At 47.2% G+C, this 20,621-nt stretch overlaps 8 protein-coding genes across 8 annotated transcripts; 4 read left to right on the forward strand and 4 right to left on the reverse strand.

The window, feature by feature from the left end:
• Positions 1-58: 58 nt before the first annotated feature.
• On the reverse strand, positions 59-1,398 carry ACHE_50504A (uncharacterized protein; the record flags this gene model as incomplete). Its single annotated transcript, XM_043280228.1, has 3 exons — positions 59-626; positions 679-1,017; positions 1,073-1,398. 3 exons carry the CDS (start codon positions 1,396-1,398, stop codon positions 59-61), a joined length of 1,233 nt encoding a protein of 410 aa, XP_043137828.1.
• A 4,208-nt stretch (positions 1,399-5,606) lies between these two features.
• Positions 5,607-7,640, forward strand: ACHE_50505S (MFS transporter; the record flags this gene model as incomplete). Its single annotated transcript, XM_043280229.1, has 8 exons — positions 5,607-5,659; positions 5,717-5,843; positions 5,906-6,059; positions 6,112-6,232; positions 6,283-6,334; positions 6,386-6,800; positions 6,855-7,171; positions 7,230-7,640. The coding sequence occupies 8 exons, from the start codon at positions 5,607-5,609 to the stop codon at positions 7,638-7,640; spliced, it is 1,650 nt and encodes a 549-aa protein (XP_043137829.1).
• A 140-nt stretch (positions 7,641-7,780) lies between these two features.
• On the reverse strand, positions 7,781-8,563 carry ACHE_50506A (HAD family hydrolase; the record flags this gene model as incomplete). Its single annotated transcript, XM_043280230.1, has 1 exon — positions 7,781-8,563. The coding sequence occupies one exon, from the start codon at positions 8,561-8,563 to the stop codon at positions 7,781-7,783; it is 783 nt and encodes a 260-aa protein (XP_043137830.1).
• Positions 8,564-10,419: 1,856 nt separating this feature from the next.
• ACHE_50507S (uncharacterized protein) lies at positions 10,420-10,638 on the forward strand (the record flags this gene model as incomplete). Its single annotated transcript, XM_043280232.1, has 1 exon — positions 10,420-10,638. One exon carries the CDS (start codon positions 10,420-10,422, stop codon positions 10,636-10,638), a length of 219 nt encoding a protein of 72 aa, XP_043137831.1.
• Positions 10,639-12,043: 1,405 nt separating this feature from the next.
• Positions 12,044-12,460, forward strand: ACHE_50508S (uncharacterized protein; the record flags this gene model as incomplete). Its single annotated transcript, XM_043280233.1, has 2 exons — positions 12,044-12,058; positions 12,239-12,460. 2 exons carry the CDS (start codon positions 12,044-12,046, stop codon positions 12,458-12,460), a joined length of 237 nt encoding a protein of 78 aa, XP_043137832.1.
• Positions 12,461-12,800: 340 nt separating this feature from the next.
• Positions 12,801-14,339, reverse strand: ACHE_50509A (phosphatidylserine decarboxylase; the record flags this gene model as incomplete). The annotated part of the gene is made up of 1 exon (XM_043280234.1): positions 12,801-14,339. One exon carries the CDS (start codon positions 14,337-14,339, stop codon positions 12,801-12,803), a length of 1,539 nt encoding a protein of 512 aa, XP_043137833.1.
• Positions 14,340-18,171: 3,832 nt separating this feature from the next.
• ACHE_50510A (ankyrin repeat domain-containing protein) lies at positions 18,172-18,845 on the reverse strand (the record flags this gene model as incomplete). Its single annotated transcript, XM_043280235.1, has 3 exons — positions 18,172-18,343; positions 18,405-18,531; positions 18,593-18,845. The coding sequence occupies 3 exons, from the start codon at positions 18,843-18,845 to the stop codon at positions 18,172-18,174; spliced, it is 552 nt and encodes a 183-aa protein (XP_043137834.1).
• A 522-nt stretch (positions 18,846-19,367) lies between these two features.
• Positions 19,368-20,004, forward strand: ACHE_50511S (uncharacterized protein; the record flags this gene model as incomplete). The annotated part of the gene is made up of 2 exons (XM_043280236.1): positions 19,368-19,552; positions 19,662-20,004. 2 exons carry the CDS (start codon positions 19,368-19,370, stop codon positions 20,002-20,004), a joined length of 528 nt encoding a protein of 175 aa, XP_043137835.1.
• Between the last annotated feature and the right edge of the window lie 617 nt (positions 20,005-20,621).

Raw genomic sequence — 20,621 nt, forward strand, 5'->3', positions numbered from 1 at the left:
CGGAGTACGACTACAAAAATGGGCTTGAGAATGTTGGGCACGAACGTACACACGCCTTTCATGATTTCGCGTGCCCGCTGGTAGCTTCCGCACCCTCCAACCGCTCAACCGCCCTTAACGCCTCTCTCATCCTCTCCATCAACACCTCCCCATCCTCCAACCCAACGCTAATCCGCACAATATACCGATCGACCCCATACTCCGCCGCAAAGTCCAATTCTTGGAAATGCGCTAGCTGCGCATACGGGATCGCCAGTGTAAAGTTCGTCCCCACGCTGGGTCCCTTGCACACGTCTAGCGCGTCGTAGAAACATACCGCGCTCGTCGTGTGGTTGAATATCATGCTTAGCAGGAACCCGTACCCGCCGTCGCGGCGGCGGTAGTGTTCGTAGAGCGGTGCGGAGGTTACCATCGTTGGGTAGTGGACGTGGTGGATGGAGGGGTGGGAGGAGAGGAGGTTGGCAATGGAGAGGGCGATGGTGTTGCTGTGGTGGACGCGGGAGACGAAGTCGGAGCTGTTTTGGGACATTGTTATCGCGTCGAGGGGGAAGTATTCGTCTTCGAAGGTGGCTTTGAGCGCGGAGTGGATTGTACCGTGGTGTTGGGATTGGGGGTTCACGACCACGCTGATCTGTTAGCTGTCTTCCGGGGTATCGGAGTAGTGCTGGAGCCTCTTACCTTCCGCCCATTACATTGGACGCGCCGCTGAAGATCTTGGTCAAACTCGTCACGAGAACATCCACGTATGGCAGCAAGTCGATATTGACAAACGTCCCCAGGGTCTCATCGCAAGCCACCACAAAGCCATACTCATCCGCCAACGCTCTGACTCGTAACAGGTCGGACGACTCCAACAGCGGATTACACGGAACCTCGCAAAACAACGCGCGAATGCGTTGACCCGATTTCAACAAGGCCTCCAGCTCATCCAATTCCCGCGCCGTCCCGCGTCCATATAACGTAAATCGTTCGAACCCGGCCATCTCCACGGCCTTGGGTGTCTCGGCGTAGGGCCATCTTTATATCACCAACATTAGCATCATCATCATCCTCTAGCAAGTGCCTGACTAACCCGTAAACAACCGCACCATTGTATTCAGGACCCGGTAGGGTCTTTAGCAATGCCCTGGCTACATAATTAATAGCCACCATACCCTTCGAATACAGAAAAACATCATCCGGTGAGACAATCTTCGAACCAGGCTTCTCTGACATCACTAGCTCCGCAATCTGTTTTTTGATTTCTTGTTTTTCGTGACGAGCGGAATCCGTCCACGGTGCCGGCGCTAGTTCCGTTGTATTCGAATATGGTGCAGCGGTTTGAAAAGCACTGTTGGACGATGATGAATGCATGAAGTTGATCCGGTCTTTGCAGAACTCCCCATGTCTGCTGGACATCCCGTCTCCCAGTATACACCAGGTCTTTCGGGCTTGCGGATGGAGATCTCTATCGTATATCACCGCGACAAAGCGTCCCCAGCGGGCGTGCTCGGTCGATACACCGTCTGGTAGGTAAAAGGTCACCGGCACCACTGTCTGCTTCGCATCCTTTGCTCTTAATTGCGACACGAATCGCTATGCCGTCGTTTCGGATGGAAATAACATGCAGTCGACGTGGGTGTCGGCGATATTTAATCGCTTTCGTACAATAGCGCTTAGGTCTTGGAGGACTTGATGGATATGGAACCTATCTGTATCAATATCATCGCGCATTGTTTGTAGTGTGTATGCGGTAGACTAGGCACCTTGGGTAAACCGTCTGCATTCTGCTCACCACCCTGTCTTCGCGTTTACCCCAGCCGATTACACTGTCCCATGTTGGCATTGAAACGCTGACGGACTGGTTTGTCGGATTAGCGGTCACGCCCTTGTAGCTCTTCTTCAAAACGACATACATGCACCTGTTTCGGCGGCTGAGGCTCCCCGAGGGAGAGAGCGTGGGGATCAGGGAGAGATCGCATCTTAGACTACTTTGTGTCCTTTAGGTCACAGGAAAGAAGAAGAGAGACCAAAAGCAACAAAGCACAAGAAAAGTAGAATCAAATCCAGAACGCAGCAGCCTATCCCTAAATACAAACCCAACCTTTTTCACCGCTCATAACCAGGCTAATGCTTCCCCCTCTCTCTGCACCGGCGTCGGTAAACAAGATCCAGCTCAACTCCGCCACTAATCGAGCTGAAAGTCCAAATCATCAATCACCTGCAGCTCCCACGCACCCACTTTTCAGCTCCCGGTCGCATTCCAACCGCGATTCGAAGTCGTCACCGCACACCAGCAACCTGCTTTTCTGGTCGTGGATACAAGGGTAGCCATATTTTACTGGGTCAAGTACTTCGTGCCTAGCTGTAGATGGGAATAGCTTGTATCTGGACACTGTAGGACAGCTGTCCCGATTTGGTTAGGGGCTTGGCATTCAAGATCCTCGGTGTCGATCGAACCCATCGATTCGACCAATGAATGAACGACGGGGCGTGGGCGTCAGAGGCCAATCAGGGGGCGTACTGATCAAACATCGGGAGGTACACCATGGTCTGTACCTGTAGAATAGCTAACAAGGTGATTTATCTTAGAGATTCAAGTGTACTTTGATATCTATGAAGTATAATAAGTTGTATATATATGGATTTGGACTTGACAGGCACAACGAACACCATAGCTTTACCTACAACCAGAAAATAAGGTATACTCCAAAGTAAACTCCCGTATCACAAGACTTATAATCTGCTCTTGGTTGCCACCCTCAATAGTCCTATTTCCTCCGATTTTCATGGCAATGAAGAAGTCGCTGCCACTCTGATACCATATATATATATCAGTCACTCTTTAATTCCGGGTTCCTTTGACAGGCTAGTGTGGGATAGATGCCTTTGCAGTTGGGAGTACCAGACAGTGCTTCGAACACTTCTGCATCGCAATCCGGAGAGACCTGCAGCGACCCATGCTATTTATCTCTCTTCACTGCCTCTTTTATAATTCCTTGTGTTTCCTCGTTGACGGCGTGAGCGAACAATCCATTTGAGATCATCCTTCTTGGCCCCGGCCATTTCACCACACCTGCAGCATAATCTCTGCGGGAGGAAGCTGGTAATTTGCATCGTTGTCGTCATGTTGCTCGTAATTGGGGTTTGCAAAAATGATACCATGACTGGACATGTATCCATTCTACCCAACGGGTCTTTGCCTCGCAAGTTCGATCTAGGCAGATTGACCGTCTCTTATGGTCTTCTCCTGTCCCTTGAAAAAAAGTATCGACTTGCTCATGAATTTATTGTTTTTCCTGATTTCATCTTTTGTAGAAGTCGATCTGGCCAGTAACCCGCGGTAGTGATTGAACATGGAGAGCTTGAAATGCCCCGCTCCCCCTTTCCCCATGCCTCGCAGGGCAAACTGAGCCTTGTTTTGGGGCTCGAATATGTTCCAACACTAGACTATAGATTGTGAATGTTGTATTTTCATTGTTCAGAATATAGTGTATCATGTGATCGCCAGGCTGTTTTGGGCAGGGCTGAGCACTCGCGCAAATGCTCTCATATAACCATCTAGAGAAGAGAACAGGCCGACTTTGGAAAAGACGTAAGACGTATTCTTGTTCCGTGCAATTCTTGACAGAGCGGTTGAGCTTAGCTTCTATCGCCACGACCTGGTCGAAAGCCAGCTTGTCAATAGTAAGATATATTGACTATATCTCATGCTACGGATAATAGACAAAAATTTAGAGTTCTTTGCCAAAGAGGTTATCGTCTCGCTGTGTTCCACAGGCGTTTATAATATAATTCAGCCGCGCCTTGCCCCTACTAGCTTCAGAAAAGAGCACTTGCTCGAGATCCAACAAACGGATTCTGCATCAGAAGTACTACTGTATGTACTAAACCGGTTAATTGATTATACCAACCCCAATTCGGCCGAAGTGGACTGCGACCAAAAGCAACAACAGCAACAGCAAGAGACATCCCTAGTACTCTCGCGTGCAGCAGCCCAGTACGGTAACTGGAAGCGCTCACACGATAATCCGACAAAGTATGATGCACCAGAACATCTCTCTGCTGCTGCATGTGTCGGGAATCTATCGCCTGTCGAACACGTGAAACAAGACCACTGCTCTGTCAGCGCAGAGAGTGACTTGCTTGGAACGCCCTTGTTGAGTGCTTCGCGCAATGGTCATTTGGAAATTGTTCGGCTCCTCTTGAACAATGGTGTCGATTGGGAAGCCGGTTACAGAAGAGGAGCGATACGCCTACGAGAATGCAATGTCTGGAGTCTCCAAGAACATTTTTTTGTTGGAATAGAGTCGCCCTACACAGTGACTGTGCTGGAAGCAGCGGCATCTAAAGGGGATGAGCAGATAGTGCAATTACTACTGCAACAGCCCAGCCGCCACAATTGGAGGTCAAGCTATAGTCATCGAGCAATAACATTTGCCGCTACGCGTGGTAAAATTGATCTTGTGAGGCTGCTGGTTGAAGAGATTAGCGAGGTCCATCCACTAGTTTTAAAAGATCCCTGGAATCATACATTGCTCGCAACTGCGTATAGCGGCAAGACTGAAGTGATACCTTTCTTGCTAGCCAAGGGCGCGCAAATTGACTCTACTGAATTCTATGAGAGAAATCACACTACTGCACTGGGTTCGCCGCTCTTCGGACCCACAACGACACGATTCGATTACTCTTGGAAAACGGTGCGGATATAGAACGGAGGGTCGAAATCTGAGGTGCCCCTCTCGCTTGCAGCCCACGTCTATGGTTTCCCTCGTACTGTGGCGCTTCTGTTAGATCAAGGTGCCCCTGTGCACCCCGTTCGATCTCGGCTTCTCGAGCAGGCAGTTTTTTTTTTTTTTTTTTCTCTCCCTTGTGCATTATCGAGGTATTGTTGGAGAAGGGTGTGCACAAGATACGTGAGGATGAAGCCTCCTGACTGCGTCGGAGGCAGAACGTCAGGATGTCGCTGATCTTTTCAAGGCCTACGGGCTTGTGGATGGGAAATAGTGTGTTGTACCGAACCTTACGTTTGGGTTCAGTGATCTCGCCTACAGAAAACCCATGTCCTGTTCAAGACTCCCATAGCATACATCCCAGATGAACACAGGATAACCTTGTTAAATGGGACTGAAGCACGCCGATGTTGTGCATAGTAATTAAAGTTGCCGCTGGGTCCTTGTCATATCGGGCTAGTGCAGCGCAAACAAGCAATGATCACTCGGGATACTCGGCCCGGCGATGTCTTGGCATATTTACCGTAATGGGAAACTGGCGCAGGAGCATGACTCGCGCACAAACAGATATCGAGACCCCCATCCTCTATACGGAGAAAAGGAGTTAACCTATACAGAAAAAGGTCATGAATTCATTTAAATTTGCTTATTTGCAGGGATTATATGGCATTGAACTAGCAGTGTATCCAAACATGCATACTCCCATCAGGCAGACAAAGTATACGCAAGCCGGTGTTTCAGCTGCCGCATGCCGTTCTTTGTCCATAAATCGGTCCTGGGGTGCGTCATCAGCTGGTGCCTTATGCCCTCTGGATGATAAAAGCGCTCGATTTTTGACTTGGTTCTGGTCCTCAAGCAAAGAGGTATTGGAATTCTCAGCATTGAAATTGCGCCATGATCACCAGCTCGTTGAATCGGACCGCGTCGCTTGCGACCTTGGCTATAGTGTACGTCTACACTGGAACGGGCGCCATAAGATCATCACTGACTCGGGTATCATGCAGATGCCTCGTTTTCTTTGTTGACATTGCAAATCTGGGCATGGCCAACATCGCCCTTCCGACCATTCAGAAAGCTCTTGGTTATGACGAAGGATCGCTGCAATGGGTTCTGACAGCTTATTCGCTGACGGTCTGCATCTCTTAACTTCAATAGTTCTGCTCCGAATGCAGATAATGTTAACTCGGGCGTAGTTTGGCGGCTTTCTAATGGCTGGAGGTCGTCTTGGTGATATTTTCGGCCATAGACATGTCCTCCTTTTCGGCATGACGCTGTTCAACATTGCAACGCTGGTCTGTGCTCTTGTTAATGATAAAATTGGACTTGTTGTTGGGAGAGCGTTTCAAGGTATGTCGTTTCCTTTTTCGTCTCTATGCAGGACTAACTGGTATTGCAACAGGGGTTGCGGCGGCTTTCACAATCCCTTCAGCGCAGTCCCTGGTTGCCTTGTCATTTGAGGATTCTGCAGCGCGGGTCAAAGCTTTTGGCGCTTGGGGTGCGTGCGGTTCGAGTGGCTTTGTGTGAGTAGTCCCGATGCGTGTCGGAAGTGCTAGACTGAAATTGAATTCAGTTTCGGACCCATCCTTGGCGGCGTGTTCACCTCGCTTGTCTCTTGGGAATGGGTATGGTTATCCCTGCAAGTATGTCGACACTATTGGAACTAACATGCGTAGATATTCTGGATCTCCCTCATCGTCGAAGGCGCCCTTGAGATCGCGGCCATTGCTCTTCTGCTTACAAACAATTTGCCTGACGCGGTAGCCGCAGACAGCAACAAATGGTCGAATTTGCATATTCGGCTTGATGCGCTTGGCACTTTCTTTTCCGTGTCAGGTCTGATCCTCCTCGTCTACGGGCTAACGAATGGCAATGTCCACGGTTGGGACAAAGCGGATGTTATTGCAACTTTGGTTGTTGCCGTAGCATTACTGTCAATCTTCGTATTTGTTGAGTTCAAGGTCTCCCCTGACCCTATTCTGCCTCGTCATCTTTGGGACGATCGAATCAAAGTTCTGGGCTGTGCGGTAGCTGCCTTGACATATGCGGTATGGCAGGGTTCAAACTATCTATTGACTCTTCAGCTTCAGAGTATGTGACCTTCCCTCCTGTTCTGTCTCTTCTCACAGCTTTAACTAGTTATAGATTTCGGATACTCCGCCCTATCAACAGCCCTCCACTTCCTTCCACTAGGTATAACCGCCTGTGTCGTCAACTTCGTCATTCCCTTTCTCCTGGCCCCCGTTGGTCCCCGCAATTTGCTTATTACCAGCTGGATCCTAGGTCTGGTGGGTGTTGTTTTGCTCACTCGCATGGGCAACAGCAATGAATATTGGCAATTCTGTCTTCCTGGCATGATACTGTATATTGCCGGCATCGGAACGGTGTACTTCGTTGGCAATGTGACGGTCATTGCTACAGCGAAGGAAGAGCATCAGGGGACTGTCTCTGGCGTTTACAACGTGGGTACTTTTCGAGCTTGCTTGAACTCTTCACGAATATATTAACTGAGCGCTATAGATGTTCCTCAACGTTGGCGGCGCCGTTCTTGGTGTTGCAGTACTGACTGTGATCTCTGACTCTGTTGCATCAAGTAACGGCGGGAAGAGCAACCCCCAGGCAAACCTGGAGGGTTACCGCGCTGGATACTATGCTGCCATCGCTATGATTGCCATCGGACTTATTCTGTCGGTTTTCTTCGTACATAAAAAGAAGGGCCATCAGCAGAAGCAGCAGCCACAGCGGCAAGGAAGAGAACAACAGGGATACGAACAGCAAAGCGAAGCTGACAAGAAGAAAGCGGAAAAGGAAGAAACCCCGGTTTCTGGAACTGAGGCGGCAAGCGCAACAGTTGGTGAAGAGACCGAAAGCAGAACAAAGGGACGAATCAGGGCGGCTGGGTCTTCAGAAGAGGAGAATGGTGCTGTCTGATCCTCGAACGTATCCGGCAAGATGTTCAATTGAGATTTTTGACTTGATTTTTAACTGGACCTCGGCGAAAACACGCCGTGCACTACGTTGGCAAACTGGACGTTGGATAGAAGCAGATAACATTCAACCCTCAATATAACTCAAGTACACAAGATATCCTCTAACTTCCTCAAGGATTCTACACGAAGCCCATCAATCTTATCCAACCTTGTCTCCCCACGCTCATCATATAACACCGACAACAACCCTTCACTCCTCGCCGGCACCACATCCCTCGCTTCATTATCCCCAACATAAACAATATCCCCAGCATTAATATCGTACTTCTCCAGAACGATGGAAAACAGTCCGTCAACCTTTGATTTTCCAACCTCATTGGTCGTAACCAGGATATCGATATACGGCGCGATCCCGAGCTCCTGTACAGTCCATTCTTGGGCGTCTTGTGGACCTTCTGTGATGACAATAATCTTTTTGTCGAGGCGTTTGAGGGTTTGAAGGAGCGATAGGGCGCCGGGTTTGAGCTCCAGTGCAGCCTGTAAGCTATTCTTGTAGATGTCCAATAGATGCTCGAGTATTGTATCGGAGATTTCCAAGCCATGGGCTTGGAGAAGACGCTCAAATCGATCTCGTCGATATTCGGTGGACGTTTTGCCCTCAGTGAATGCGGACGCTGTTTTGGATCGTAGGATCTCGGTATATGTGGCTTTGAGTGTTTCGATGCTTATATCGGATTGTTGTTGGACTGCCTCAAACACGGCTAATGAGGCTACGGCAGATGCTTTCCTGAATCCATGGAGAGTATCGTCCAGATCGAAGCCGAAGTATTTTTTCAACTGAAGGGTCCATTGGACTGATCGCAAATCGGGATCATTTGCGATGTTCTCGGAAAGTAACGCGGGAGATTTTTCGCAGGCGGACATGTTTAAATTTGGATAACTATTCGATGTTCTAGATCGGAGATATGTTTAGTATCCGGGAATTGGACATGCCTCATCCAAAGAAAATATGATAATACACAAATAGTACGGAGTACTCCATACAATATATGTCTTCACACAGGCTAATTTCATGAGTCATGCGCAGTTGCGTGATAAGGGTGGGTCATGAATTAATTTAAGCCAAACCTCGCCAGAACAGAATGCAAAGTGGTAACTCGCGGGATGCAACAAGCATGATAACAAAGAAAAACAACAGAAAATGCAAGAAACGCCCAAGTAATGCAAGCCCCAGCGACACGGCACAGCCACCCCCATATCTCCATATGCATTATCCCGAAGACGACTTTTTCTTTTCTTGTTCTGGAAAGCGGCAGACGTTAGATCCAATCCCAAGGCTCTCTGATGAGAAGATGGTATACCTTTTGCCTCTTTGAGCTTTTGGGCCGTTATATAGTCTATTTGCTCCCATTGCGCTTGGTAAGAAGCCAGTTCTGCCGCCGTCATGCATGTCGGGACTGTCTCAAGGTTGTGACCGTTGCTCGATGACGTCGTGGTGTTTTTGTCCATTGTGGCTTTTCGCATAGTATTGTGAGGATTGAGGGTTCAGACAATCTGAAAAGAAATTGTGCAATAGTCAAGCACCTTGGGGAGATTCAGCTCTATATATGAATCGAGTATTCAAGACAAGTACTTTTTTTTTTTTTCTTGAAGTGACGAGGGTAGATCACGGGAATAAAGAAGTAGTACAAAGGATCCTTATATGCAGGCAGTCCTCGAGCCATTTTTATAAAAAGCACCGAATTCGAATTCCAAACCCGCCCGAAACATATCGGCAAGTATCCGGTTGGATCAACCGGCCAGAATCCCTACCAAGCCACATGGCCGTTCGTCAAAAAAGAAAATAAAGTTCCGAGCATAGAAGAAAAAAGTAAAAAAGAAAGAAAGGAAGTAGCGATAGAATGTCCACTGACCCAATTCCAGTGGGGGTTTCGTCTATGGGTAAAGTGGCGGTGGAAATCGCATTGTTTGCTTCCCCGCTGTGTATATCGATATCTATAGAATGTATTGAATTTTATCGGATCCATAGTCCCATCCGACCGGAACGTATCATTTGCAGCCAACGACATATAGATCGTGACAGACTCCCGGATCCAACGGGACAGTCCTAATTCGCTTCCCTGCGCCGGATTCTCTGATCCGCCCGCGCGGATGCCATGGCTCCTTCCGGGATCCGCTACAGTCCTTTTTTAAATCCGGAAAGTTCGGGGGAGCCAAGACGCAAACGATAATCGGGGCATTCGGGGAAGCGGTACCTTTGCGTAGGGGCTCCGGATGTGTGGGATGGGGATCCATTGGTTCCACCGGGGAAGAGGTTCCGGGTTTCACTGCTGTGGGTAACCGATCGGATCTGCCAATGCGTACTTTTGGGCAATTTCAGGGAACTTTTGTTCTTCTTGCCGGGGAATCTTATCCTTGCCTGAGGGAATTAAGGAGTTGATTTACAACAAGGATGAGGGAATTCTGCATGACGCATACAGTCAACAATAATCTGTTGTTTTCTTCTATCATTCTCAACGGTGAGATCGCATGTAAACAAAGAACATGCTGTGTGGCGGTGAAGTGGCGGTGGGTGGGATAGGGCAATGTGTCATCCCATCTCAAGGTGATAAGAAACCGCCATACGAAAACTTTTGGGGAACTTCCCAGATTAAAACGTTACTATCTGAGGGAATATACCTGACAATTTATACAACTTTACAGAGATTTGGAGCGATGGGTGCGAGAACCAGCTTTATCGCGCGCTTCCTATCCCCTTCACATGGTGGATTGCTGGTATTATGCTTGTTGTCATTGCCATGCGGCATCGGTGTCAGAGTGCAGTGGCGGCTGAGGAGGCTGCTGCTGCTAAGGAGAAGGATATCTCGCAAACAAATCTGTCGCGGGATTCGAGTACGCAAGAGATCACCCCGCGGAATAGACAGGATACGGTTGAGGCATCTCAGATGGAATGGACTGCATATGGGCCTACTTGTCCCATTCCTTTTGTCAGAGAATGAAGGAAAGAACGCCTGCTAAGGTCGGAGGCTAGCATATAAAGGTTCGCGTAAATGTATGCCCTAGGCGTAGCCTATCACAAGGAGCTAAATCTGATAAAAGAGTATCTCTCAGCTGGTGAAATTGAAGGTGTTGAGGAGGAAAAAGCCCTCTCTCAGTCCCAGGAAGATTTGGAACCAATAAGCGACAATGAGGAAGATGATATACTATATAATTCACAGCCTGCAGCACCTAGTGAGCGTGCCCTAGGGAAATGACGCAGAAGCATTTCTTCTGAGCCAAGGGATGAGGTAGACCGTGAGCTTGATGATGCTGATGGTGATCATCCTCTACCTGATTTACCACATGAAAAGAATAGTACGCAGGCGCGTTCAACAAGGGTTCGGAAGCAGCCAAAGATGCCAGCTTGGCTTTGAAATTGATAGATACTAGCCCCTATTAGAAGAATTACATCAAAAATAATGACAAGAGTTTTCTTTGATCTAATATCAACGAATATGAATTATTCAATCAGTAGACTTTCTCACAACTACAATACCATTCAATACCGCCAAGAATTACATGAATTATGTAGACACAAATTCGTCAGATTTGCACTGTTTACATATCCGCACGGATATGTCATGAGCTCGGCTAGGTTGATGGAACTTCCAACACACGGGTTCTACTTAGGTAGTTATCGACGAGAATAATTGACATGAGGAATGAAGAAAGGATGTAACATCGTAGTTATGAACAAAGCAAACAACACACTTCACGTGACAGCCAACCAACGTGACCAGGCCGTCAAAGGATATGAGGATGTCAAATGCTACCCAAACCCGCAAATTTGCGATTTGGATAGTTATGTATAATTTGGATATTTTGCGGATCGTGTCGCAGTCTAAGTAGGATTTTAAAGAAGCCAAAGCTGCCAGATAGATTTGAGATTGATAAACTGTAATAATAGCTAAAACTCTTTTCTGCAGAAAAGATCAAAGAAACTGCATTTTGTCCAAAAATGATTTACAAAGAATTCGTTTTCAGCTTCATTTTCTCGGAAATCACTAGATAAAGAGACTGCTTGGCCATCATTTCGATCGAAATGCATTATATAAAGAAATAGTTTCCAGACTGATTTCCTCGGAAATCAGTGGTTACACACTGAATACTCCAAACATAGTGCAAAGAAATGCATAATTTTTACAGTCTCCTCTAGGTCACAAGTCTTAGCATATTTGTAATGTTCGATATACTGTTAGATATCTGTTGGATGCTGTCGCAGCCTAGTCAGGACATACAGCCATTGGAGCATTGAGCATATCGACAACTGCGAGAGTATGCTTTCCCTCTCTACTTGTCAGCAGAGTTTAATAGATACTAACTTGTGCAGAAATCGGAGAAGTCGAGCCCAAGGTCCGCCAACACATGCCTGATGTCTCGGTACGTGGAAGCCCCACCACATCACCACATAGAGATTATGGAGGAGAGACTCGGGAATTCCGCAGTTGCCTGGAAATTCCAGCTCCCCGCTTGCCCCTCACCATACGATCATATCCATGTCTTATTCGTCTCGTTCGATGCTCATTGATATTGACTGCGCTAACCGTTCTCTGTCTATAGTTCAGCGCTTCCATGTGGACCGACGAACAGGCCAAGGAAATCCACGGTATTGCCCGCTCGATCAAGCCCGATATCAAATTGCACGCCATCAACCCCGGATTGCAGGTGCAGCAGGGTCCAGATGCGATTGTTGATTATTCTGTGAGAAGGTGCCTCCGCTGCTGGACAGCGAAAAGCTTAGAAAATGAGGTTGTACATATTTCATACTGCGATGTGGAATGAAACTTATGCACAATTAGAAGAAAATGCACAAATCTACAAGCATCTATCTCATGTACAATGGATTGGAAGATAGGAGTTTCGATCAGGTAAATTTGGGCTGGTCAGGTTCGAAAGCTCAAGCTACTTGGAACAGCTACTGTTAATACTACGAAATCGAGAACAGTGGACAAGAAAAGATCAATTGCTTTTCATGACTAACGAATGAATTATTGCACTCAGGCAATGAGTCAAAGGGTCATTCCGCAGGACAATAGACTACCAAACATGATCTTGTCAAGTACGTCCAGAGGTTGCTTCGTTCGGAGAACCGATCCCACATCATCTTTGCATGTGTCGCTCATTACTTCCACTCGGCCACCTTTTCTCTGATGTGCAACTTGGTAGTGCCAGCTTTGAGATCATCCCGGTAGGTAGGTCGTTTCTGGAAGACAGTCACGATATCAGAGCCGCCGAATTGGAAGTACGAAATATTTTGTCCTTTCTCCAAGAATTGTCCCTCTTTCACAGTGAGGACGACCGAAGAGACATGGGCCATTCCAATGGGCAAAACCGCAACGTTACCATGGTCCACGGATTTTTTATTGCCCTTGCTATCATAGCTAGTGTCAATCACAATGAGGCCACGAGTTTGACACCATTGATAACCAGCGTGGTCAGGTGCAGTGATACCAACGTCAGGTTTCGGACCGTTGGCACTAGGCTGTTCAGACTGATTCTTTTCGAGGTTATTGTTCGACCTGTAGAGTGCGAGAAGATCCTCTTGACTCTTGGAATTGGTCTTCTCCTCAAGTTTGGTAGTGTTTTCTAATCGTCGCTGTAGTTCTTGGGGACTGACAACAATATCCCGCTCGGGGGAGATGGTAGTTTTGCCATCCTTGGTTGTGGATTGGGCGACTTGAAGGTAAACTTGTTCTTGGATGTTCTTCGCTAGGACCACTTTTCCCTCCACGGGGGCGTGCTGACGATGGTAATCGGTTGGCCCAAGGAAAGCGTGCGTGAAGCTCCCATTATCATATGTTGTATCCCCATCGATGGTTCGGACCAAGTCTTTGATGGGCCAATCGATACCCTTGATTCTGATAGACACCTCGGCGGATTTGGAATCGGCCGGATCGATATGAACAATCCCATTGTTAATGTCCCAGTGGCCGTTAAATACCGAATCAGCGTCCTGGACAATGACTTTGTCATCACCCTCTCCATCAAGTGGGCGGGAGTAGTCGATATTGGCCCATTCCCGTGAAAACCATTGATTGAATGATTTCCAACCTCCTTCGGGGGTTTTCCACTGCTCGTAGCGATCTCCCTTGTCGTACTTGGTGCCTTTGTCTGCATCACCAGGGCCTTGGCCATATTGATGACTGGTGTAGAAACTCCAAATATTTCCAACTGACTCAGGCGTGGACATGTACTCCCCCAATCGTCGCGCATACGCAACAAGCCAATAGGAAAGCCATCTCAAATCGGTATCGGTGAAGGCGGGCGCGATTGGAGTCTGAAGGTCGCTGAGTTCCTGCTGGTTGAATGGCCAGTAGAATACAAGGAGCTTTCTCAGGACTTCGTCTCCCTTGGAGCTGACTGTAGGAGTCCACTCAATGAAATCGTCGGCAAATTTTAGATAGCTATCCAGATCCGTGATGTGCTCTTCGCCCATTTCCTTTTCGCCCTGAGCAATTGCGGTTGCAATAGCCGAGTTGAATAAAGCTAATCTATCGACCTTGAGTGGAACCTCTTCCTTCTTCGTTTTTTCATTATTTATAATCGGGGTCCGCCGATTGATAAAATCAATCAGGTCTTGAATAATGGCATGCTTGGGCTTGTAGGTAATGGGTTTCTTGAGGTTGACGCCTTTGGACGCAATCATGAGGGGCAAATCCATGGAAAGATTTCTTGGATAAAGAGAAGTATAAATGTCACGGGGAAAGAACTTGGATGATGGACTGTACTGTTTAAGTCTGGATTACAGAACCAGCCCAGAACAGAGTAGGCTTTTATAGAAAATATTGACTATCAAAAGCGTCTCCAGGTCGGTGGTCACGTCACAACTACGGCATCATCTCTTCCAGACGGCGGTCTCATCCCCCGAGCGTCTCGCGCAGTGTTGCCCATGGATGGTGAGAATCAAGGTAACAATGTCAATCACACCATCATCATCCGTTGAGTGACTGGTGTCTAAATCATTGTCTCCATCGATGAAGTGGTCATATGGACTCGCACGAAAAGCTAGCATGTCATGGCTGTAATAGTGGTTGGGTCATGATGCAGATGCTGACGGCGACCAGGAAGTGAGCCATTTTCCTTTCTTGCATAGACGGTGATAGATGCAACAGGCTAAGTCCAACACTGTCATTGCCGTTGGCTGATGCGATGCTAATGCGGCGTGCATTTCGTGGCGACGCATTAAGGCAGACCCGCATATGCAGTTGGGCGGGGAGGCTGGGAGGCTGTAGTGCTTTCAGCCCGTCAAAGCCACCTCACAATTCACAATCGACCAAGGAAGGCAAATATAGACATTAGGGGGTTGTTTGCAGGGATCTTCTTGTACTTTCATACATCTTCCACTGCATGAGGCGTAAGAAATGGTGAGAACTGTTAGCGGGCGTGCATGTATTGATGTGCGTTTTGTGTAACAGTTCGAACAGTTGTAGTGTGGAGCATCTTGACTCTCGAATTATCGGCAGCCTGTTCCATGGTACTAACAGTAAACAATAATTCTAGACAATGAAATGAACACGAAGATCAGGAAAGAGAGAAGGTTGACCAACAATGATCCAAAGGATGAGATTTCCTCGCTTTCCGAATTCTCTTTTTGGCTAAGGTCACCTGAATCCACATTCACTGCTTCAGTTTTAACATGCCCAATTAAGTACGGTGGAACAACGAATGGGGTCGAGAAGAAAATGAGGAGAAACAAAGGGAACGTCAATATGCAGCCGTATTGGAATAGATATTTCCAATTTTCTCGCCAATTCTCCCATGGAGCTGAAGGGTTGCATATCCCTGCTTCACCACTGAATGCGAAGCTGCCTTGGTAATTGAAGCTTCAATGTCCAGACCAGCGACATCCTCAGCGTATCGATTGATCTGCATGTTCCCCGCTGATAGACGAATGGGCCTGTGAAGAACTGGCGTGACGCTGACTCCGTTGATTGTCCAGTGTCTGAGGGACCCCGCTAGCAGGCCTTTGAGTGGAATGACAACTCGAAAGATGGGACTTGCAGTTGGAGAAGCTGGACTGTTGATTTATCATTTAATGCACCACGATAAGTCTGGTGGAGAATGTTCACCATGGTAGGTTGAGCTGAATGAGCCGAAACTCATTGACCTTCTCCCATTTCCGATGCGGGTTGTCGAATTGGGCAATACTTGCAGCGCGGAATGGAGGGTATGCTGTCATGTCCATATCAATCTGAGAGAGACTTCTACAACTTTCTATGATGGTATTCGAGGGGCTCAGGGTGAGGATGAAGAGTGGAACGCTCAACGGAAATTGTCTTCGTTGTCACCATCTCTACATTCTATCTCTACAAACAAGACAAATTGCAGTGCCTCGAAATAACAATGGTTTCTATGCGAGAATGAAGTCCTTGAATCAAATATAGCCCAACAGAGAAGTCATAGAAAGTCATGGCATCATGTATGCAAAAATCAATCGGTTTCAATCCGTCATTCCTAAAATTCTATTTCAAAGTGTCACGACATGCCTGTGACGTTAGATGTGTTTGATCTCTTTGTCTTTGCCATAGGGCTACAACCCCGGACACACAGTAGATAGCCCATGCCTGGCAGGCTCTGCCTATTTCTTTCTCCATTCTAGCATTCAGTAGATAGCCTACCAATACATCGTTGTAGAGACCAAAACAAGAATGGATCGCTCCATGGGTGACAGTTACCTGTGATACTTGGAAAAGTCGAGGCAAAAGTAACCGGGGGATTATCTCCTTTCTGCCTCTTCGGCTTTTCCCTCGCCCAATCAAGGCAGCAGCCTCGCGAAGCGTGACTCAGTCATACGTGCGACCAAGGCACCACATTCTCCCAGCTCGTGACCCTTTACTTCAATGATTTTCTGTGCAATTTTTAATCAACAAGTAGAAACGGTAAAGGTAACGAATAGAGAAACAAGGCCAACCGAGTACGTATACTGGGTTGTTGGTTAAGTGCGGACGAGTCAGAAACTAGAAGGTAACCAATGCTGAATGACTTGAATTGATCGCGAAGAACTAAGCTGTGACGGTTCAACGCCTCAACACCGCTTGGTGGCTGGTATCGACGAACGCCGCCATCCAAGCAAACAAAGAAAGCACTTAGCACGGCCACAAAGCCCATAGATAGCACCCCTTTTCGCCCTGTAGATAGATTCTTCTTCTTTTCTTTCCTCAGATTCGATATTCTAGTCGATGGCTACAATGGTCTGGATAGGAATTCAGTTCATTAGTATCTACTATTCCGAGCCCGTGACACATTCTATCTCAAACACCATCCTTGGTTAGCAGAGCTTTTCAACATGAGTGGGGGATCACACTGGTGTGAAAGACAGCAGCTTCAGGATGATTATGACTGCATTCAGCGAAAAGGGGGTGGCGCAATAGGGGATCTAGGCAGAGGATCAATAACAAAAATACCTCATCACAATCTTAGGCGGCAGGCACGAAAGGCGAAAGGAAAAACAGCAAAAATCTGGTTGAAGTTGAAAGAATCAGCCTGGTACAACTTCCCGCACCACCCGTTCCGGACATGTAGAGATCCCTTGGGTTCTGCAACTTCAACCGGAGGTTCATTAAGGACTACAGCCGCATTGCAAAACCGCTAAACCGCCTGAAAAGGAATGATGTGTCCTTTTCCTGAACTGATGAATTCCAGAAGATCTTTGAAGAGTTTAAAAAACGGCTAACAGATGCCCCAGTACTACGACACTCTATCACCCTGACCTAGAGACGAAGTTAGACCGATGCATCAGATGAAGTAGTGGTTGGAGTACTCTCCCAGAAGCGTGGGGACCTCTGGCACCCAAATACGTACTACTCGAAAAGCATGCCCAATGCTGAGAGCAACTATGAGATCCATGACAAGAAGATGCTAGCCATCATCCACGCACTACAGGAGTGGCGAACTGAGTTAGAAGGACTGCGACTCCAAGAGCGCTTCGACATCGAGAACTAGAATACTTTATAACAACAAAGAAGTTGAATGCCCGACTATCCCGATGGGCTGAGTTCCTCTCCCGATTCTACTTCCTCATTCGATATCGACCCGGACGTGAAAACACCCTTGCAGATGCTGTTAGTCAACCTACGACCGAAGTACAGCGGAAGGATGAATATCGTCAACAGATCCTCCTGAAACCAAATTCAGTTGAGCAGCCATTAGAAACCTAGAGGACTGTACCAACCATCAGTGCTTTGGGACCCACCTTGCAGATCGCGGATCAGGTGCTCAAGGCAAACCGAGTTTACTGCAGAGAGTTATCGTGAAAAGACCCAGGAAGGAAAGAGTTATTGGACTCTTCAAGATGGTTTGCTGCTAAAGGGAAACCTACTATTTATACCTGATGATGATCCTAGACTGCGCACCCGACTATTTCATGAAGTGCATGCACAGGTGTCAACTGCATACCCGTAGGCATAGTTGTCCTAAAATGCATAGTTCTTCATATCTTGAACCATGCACAAACTGTGAACCGCTCGATAATACTAAATCATCATATTATATCATTACTCCTTCGCACCATGATCAAGAAGTAACTGAACAATCTCCGGGTTTTCAGGTGTTTTGGTCTTAGCCCATTCAAGCGGTGATTCATCCAGATAGTAGTTGTCATTGGGATCTGCACCATGTTCAAGCAGGTATTTGACAACTGGAGCGCTATCTGCGCAAATAGCAATACTAGAGATAGAATGTGAGATTTCAGCACAGATAGATTCATTGAAGGGGTGGTATATCTTACTTGAGAGCATTGCCAACCTCGCCGAGACCTTGATTAGGGTCCCATCCATTTCGCAAAAGGACATCGTAGGACTGACTGCTCCACTCTGTTTCCTCATTAAAGCTATCATTTGCTGCAATAACTGCGTCTATCTCAGGTGTCATTATTGCTGGCAAATATTGGACAACAGAAAAAGCAGGGAAACACACCTGTATTGATCCAACACCCACGGTGGATCAGCTCTTCAGCTACTTCCACATTGCGCTCTTCCAATGCTGCAGTCAAGGCCTCTTGAAAATCCACCATAGGCCAGCGTGAATCTCTAGGAGGATCGGGCTTTTCTTGGGCCATCCAGGAATCTAAGGCAGCCTTGACCTCAGGCAGGTTATTGGTTTTGGATGCATTCAGGATGGTAGTAACGATACTGGACATAATGATGAGTTCTGTTTTTTGTAAATCCATTGAAGTAAGGAATTATTAAGGTGGGTTTATATTTCCGCATTTTGGCGAGGCTCTGCTGACATCAGCGGAGCAAAAACAGAAAAACGCCTTGCCTATAACTAAGTTAACTACTTGAAGATGCCTTACACCTCATAGAGAGGACAAAGATTAAAATAACTAGTAAATCGGGGGCAGCTTCAAGGTTGAATCCTGCTAGCGGAGGATTCAATCTGACTGTAAATCCTCACTGCCTTCATTTTGTTTGTGTGCTTATGTTTAGGCAGGGTCTGGTTGACGGTAGAAAATGAAGACCTCTGAGACAAGCTAAGGATGGTGAACAAGGATTCGGGGTCCAAAGGAAGCACTACCATCCATGATCGTGTAAATGTGCCTAGCTAAATGACATTGAGGAATAGCTGGGAGAGACATAAATACCCTCTTCGACGCCCTCAAAATCATGTCTTCTCCATCCATCAAGATTCATTCTCAAACAGTTCTTCACTCTCATACCCTGCATATTTCTGAGGCTCCCCAACCTTTAATATGAAGCTCTTTGAAGGCAATCTTTTCTCCCGCCTACTGGCCCTTCTCCTCGTTGGCCTGCTGGGCCAGGCCATCGCCGCACCAACCCCCATCGACCTCGACGACACACATAATGGCCCCCTAATCGAGGCGCGCGGCAAAAAGGCCACCCAAGAACCCTACAAAGCCAGCAAACCCAAATCAAGGTAAAATCCCCACTGTCGCTGAAATAAAGAAGCAGCTGGACTTCAAAGATGGCACTACCATCTTCTACTCCGGCCCCAACGAAGGCAAGGAGGCGGAGACCTACAAGAGACTTGCCCGGGAGGCGATTTCGAAACGCGACTACCTCCACGGCTACCAGATCCTGGCTGATACTTTCCATGACATGCAATGGCCCTCCAAGGTGTTGAAGGAGAGAAAGATCCCCGGTAACAAGAGAAAGCAGTTCTGGAAGAATGCTTCCCAAGCTCTTGCTGAGGAGGCTAAGGATACAGTTTATGTGCTGCTTCCTAAGGGCTCTGGTGATGACTGGCTTAAGACAACTGTTTGGGCCAGAAAGGAATGGCCTAACCTCAACCAGGCCAAGAAAATTGTTCGGATCAACCCGGATGACGAGAACGACAAGGAGGATATTACGCACTTCAAGCATAAATAGACTATCCTTTAGTCTGCATAGCCTGGCGATAAAGTTACTTTAGCGTGCACACTTTTTGTTTTGATTTATATCCCTTTCTATAGATGAAATTCCGCAGAGACCTACTCTTTGTAGCAATGAAACGAGTCAATGGACATTCTCATATTACGCATAAGCATGAATGAACAATAGTTATTCAAGTTAGCAGAATCATGATATGACATCCACTTCTGATTTCCGGACGTTGCAAAGTACAGAGGGAATATCGGGGCTGCTTTTAGAGTTTTAAAAGGATATATGACTATGCATAGTGCGAAGATGTCACAAAACCAAGCAGGTGCAGCGAAATATCGAAAGTATTATGGAGCCACCGATCCGGTGCAGGTATACATTTAAGGGATGTGACCTGTTCGTGGTTCTGCCAGTATTGATGCATAACATCCAGTGGGTTGACAATAGAGTTTTAGGATGTTTCCCTGGCAGGGCAGTTTCTATATTCCTAGTATAATTCCCTCCTAAGCTCTTCTTGAATTCCTAGGTCCAGGTGTGTTGAATTAACTCGCGCTTCCATCTCCAAATAGATGACCTCAAGTGAGTGTCAACCCAGTATGGTTGGAAGTATGGTCCATCTTCTCGGA

The sequence above is a fragment of the Aspergillus chevalieri genome, chromosome 5 (genome assembly GCF_016861735.1).
Source record: "Aspergillus chevalieri M1 DNA, chromosome 5, nearly complete sequence".
Lineage (NCBI taxonomy): Eukaryota > Fungi > Ascomycota > Eurotiomycetes > Eurotiales > Aspergillaceae > Aspergillus > Aspergillus chevalieri.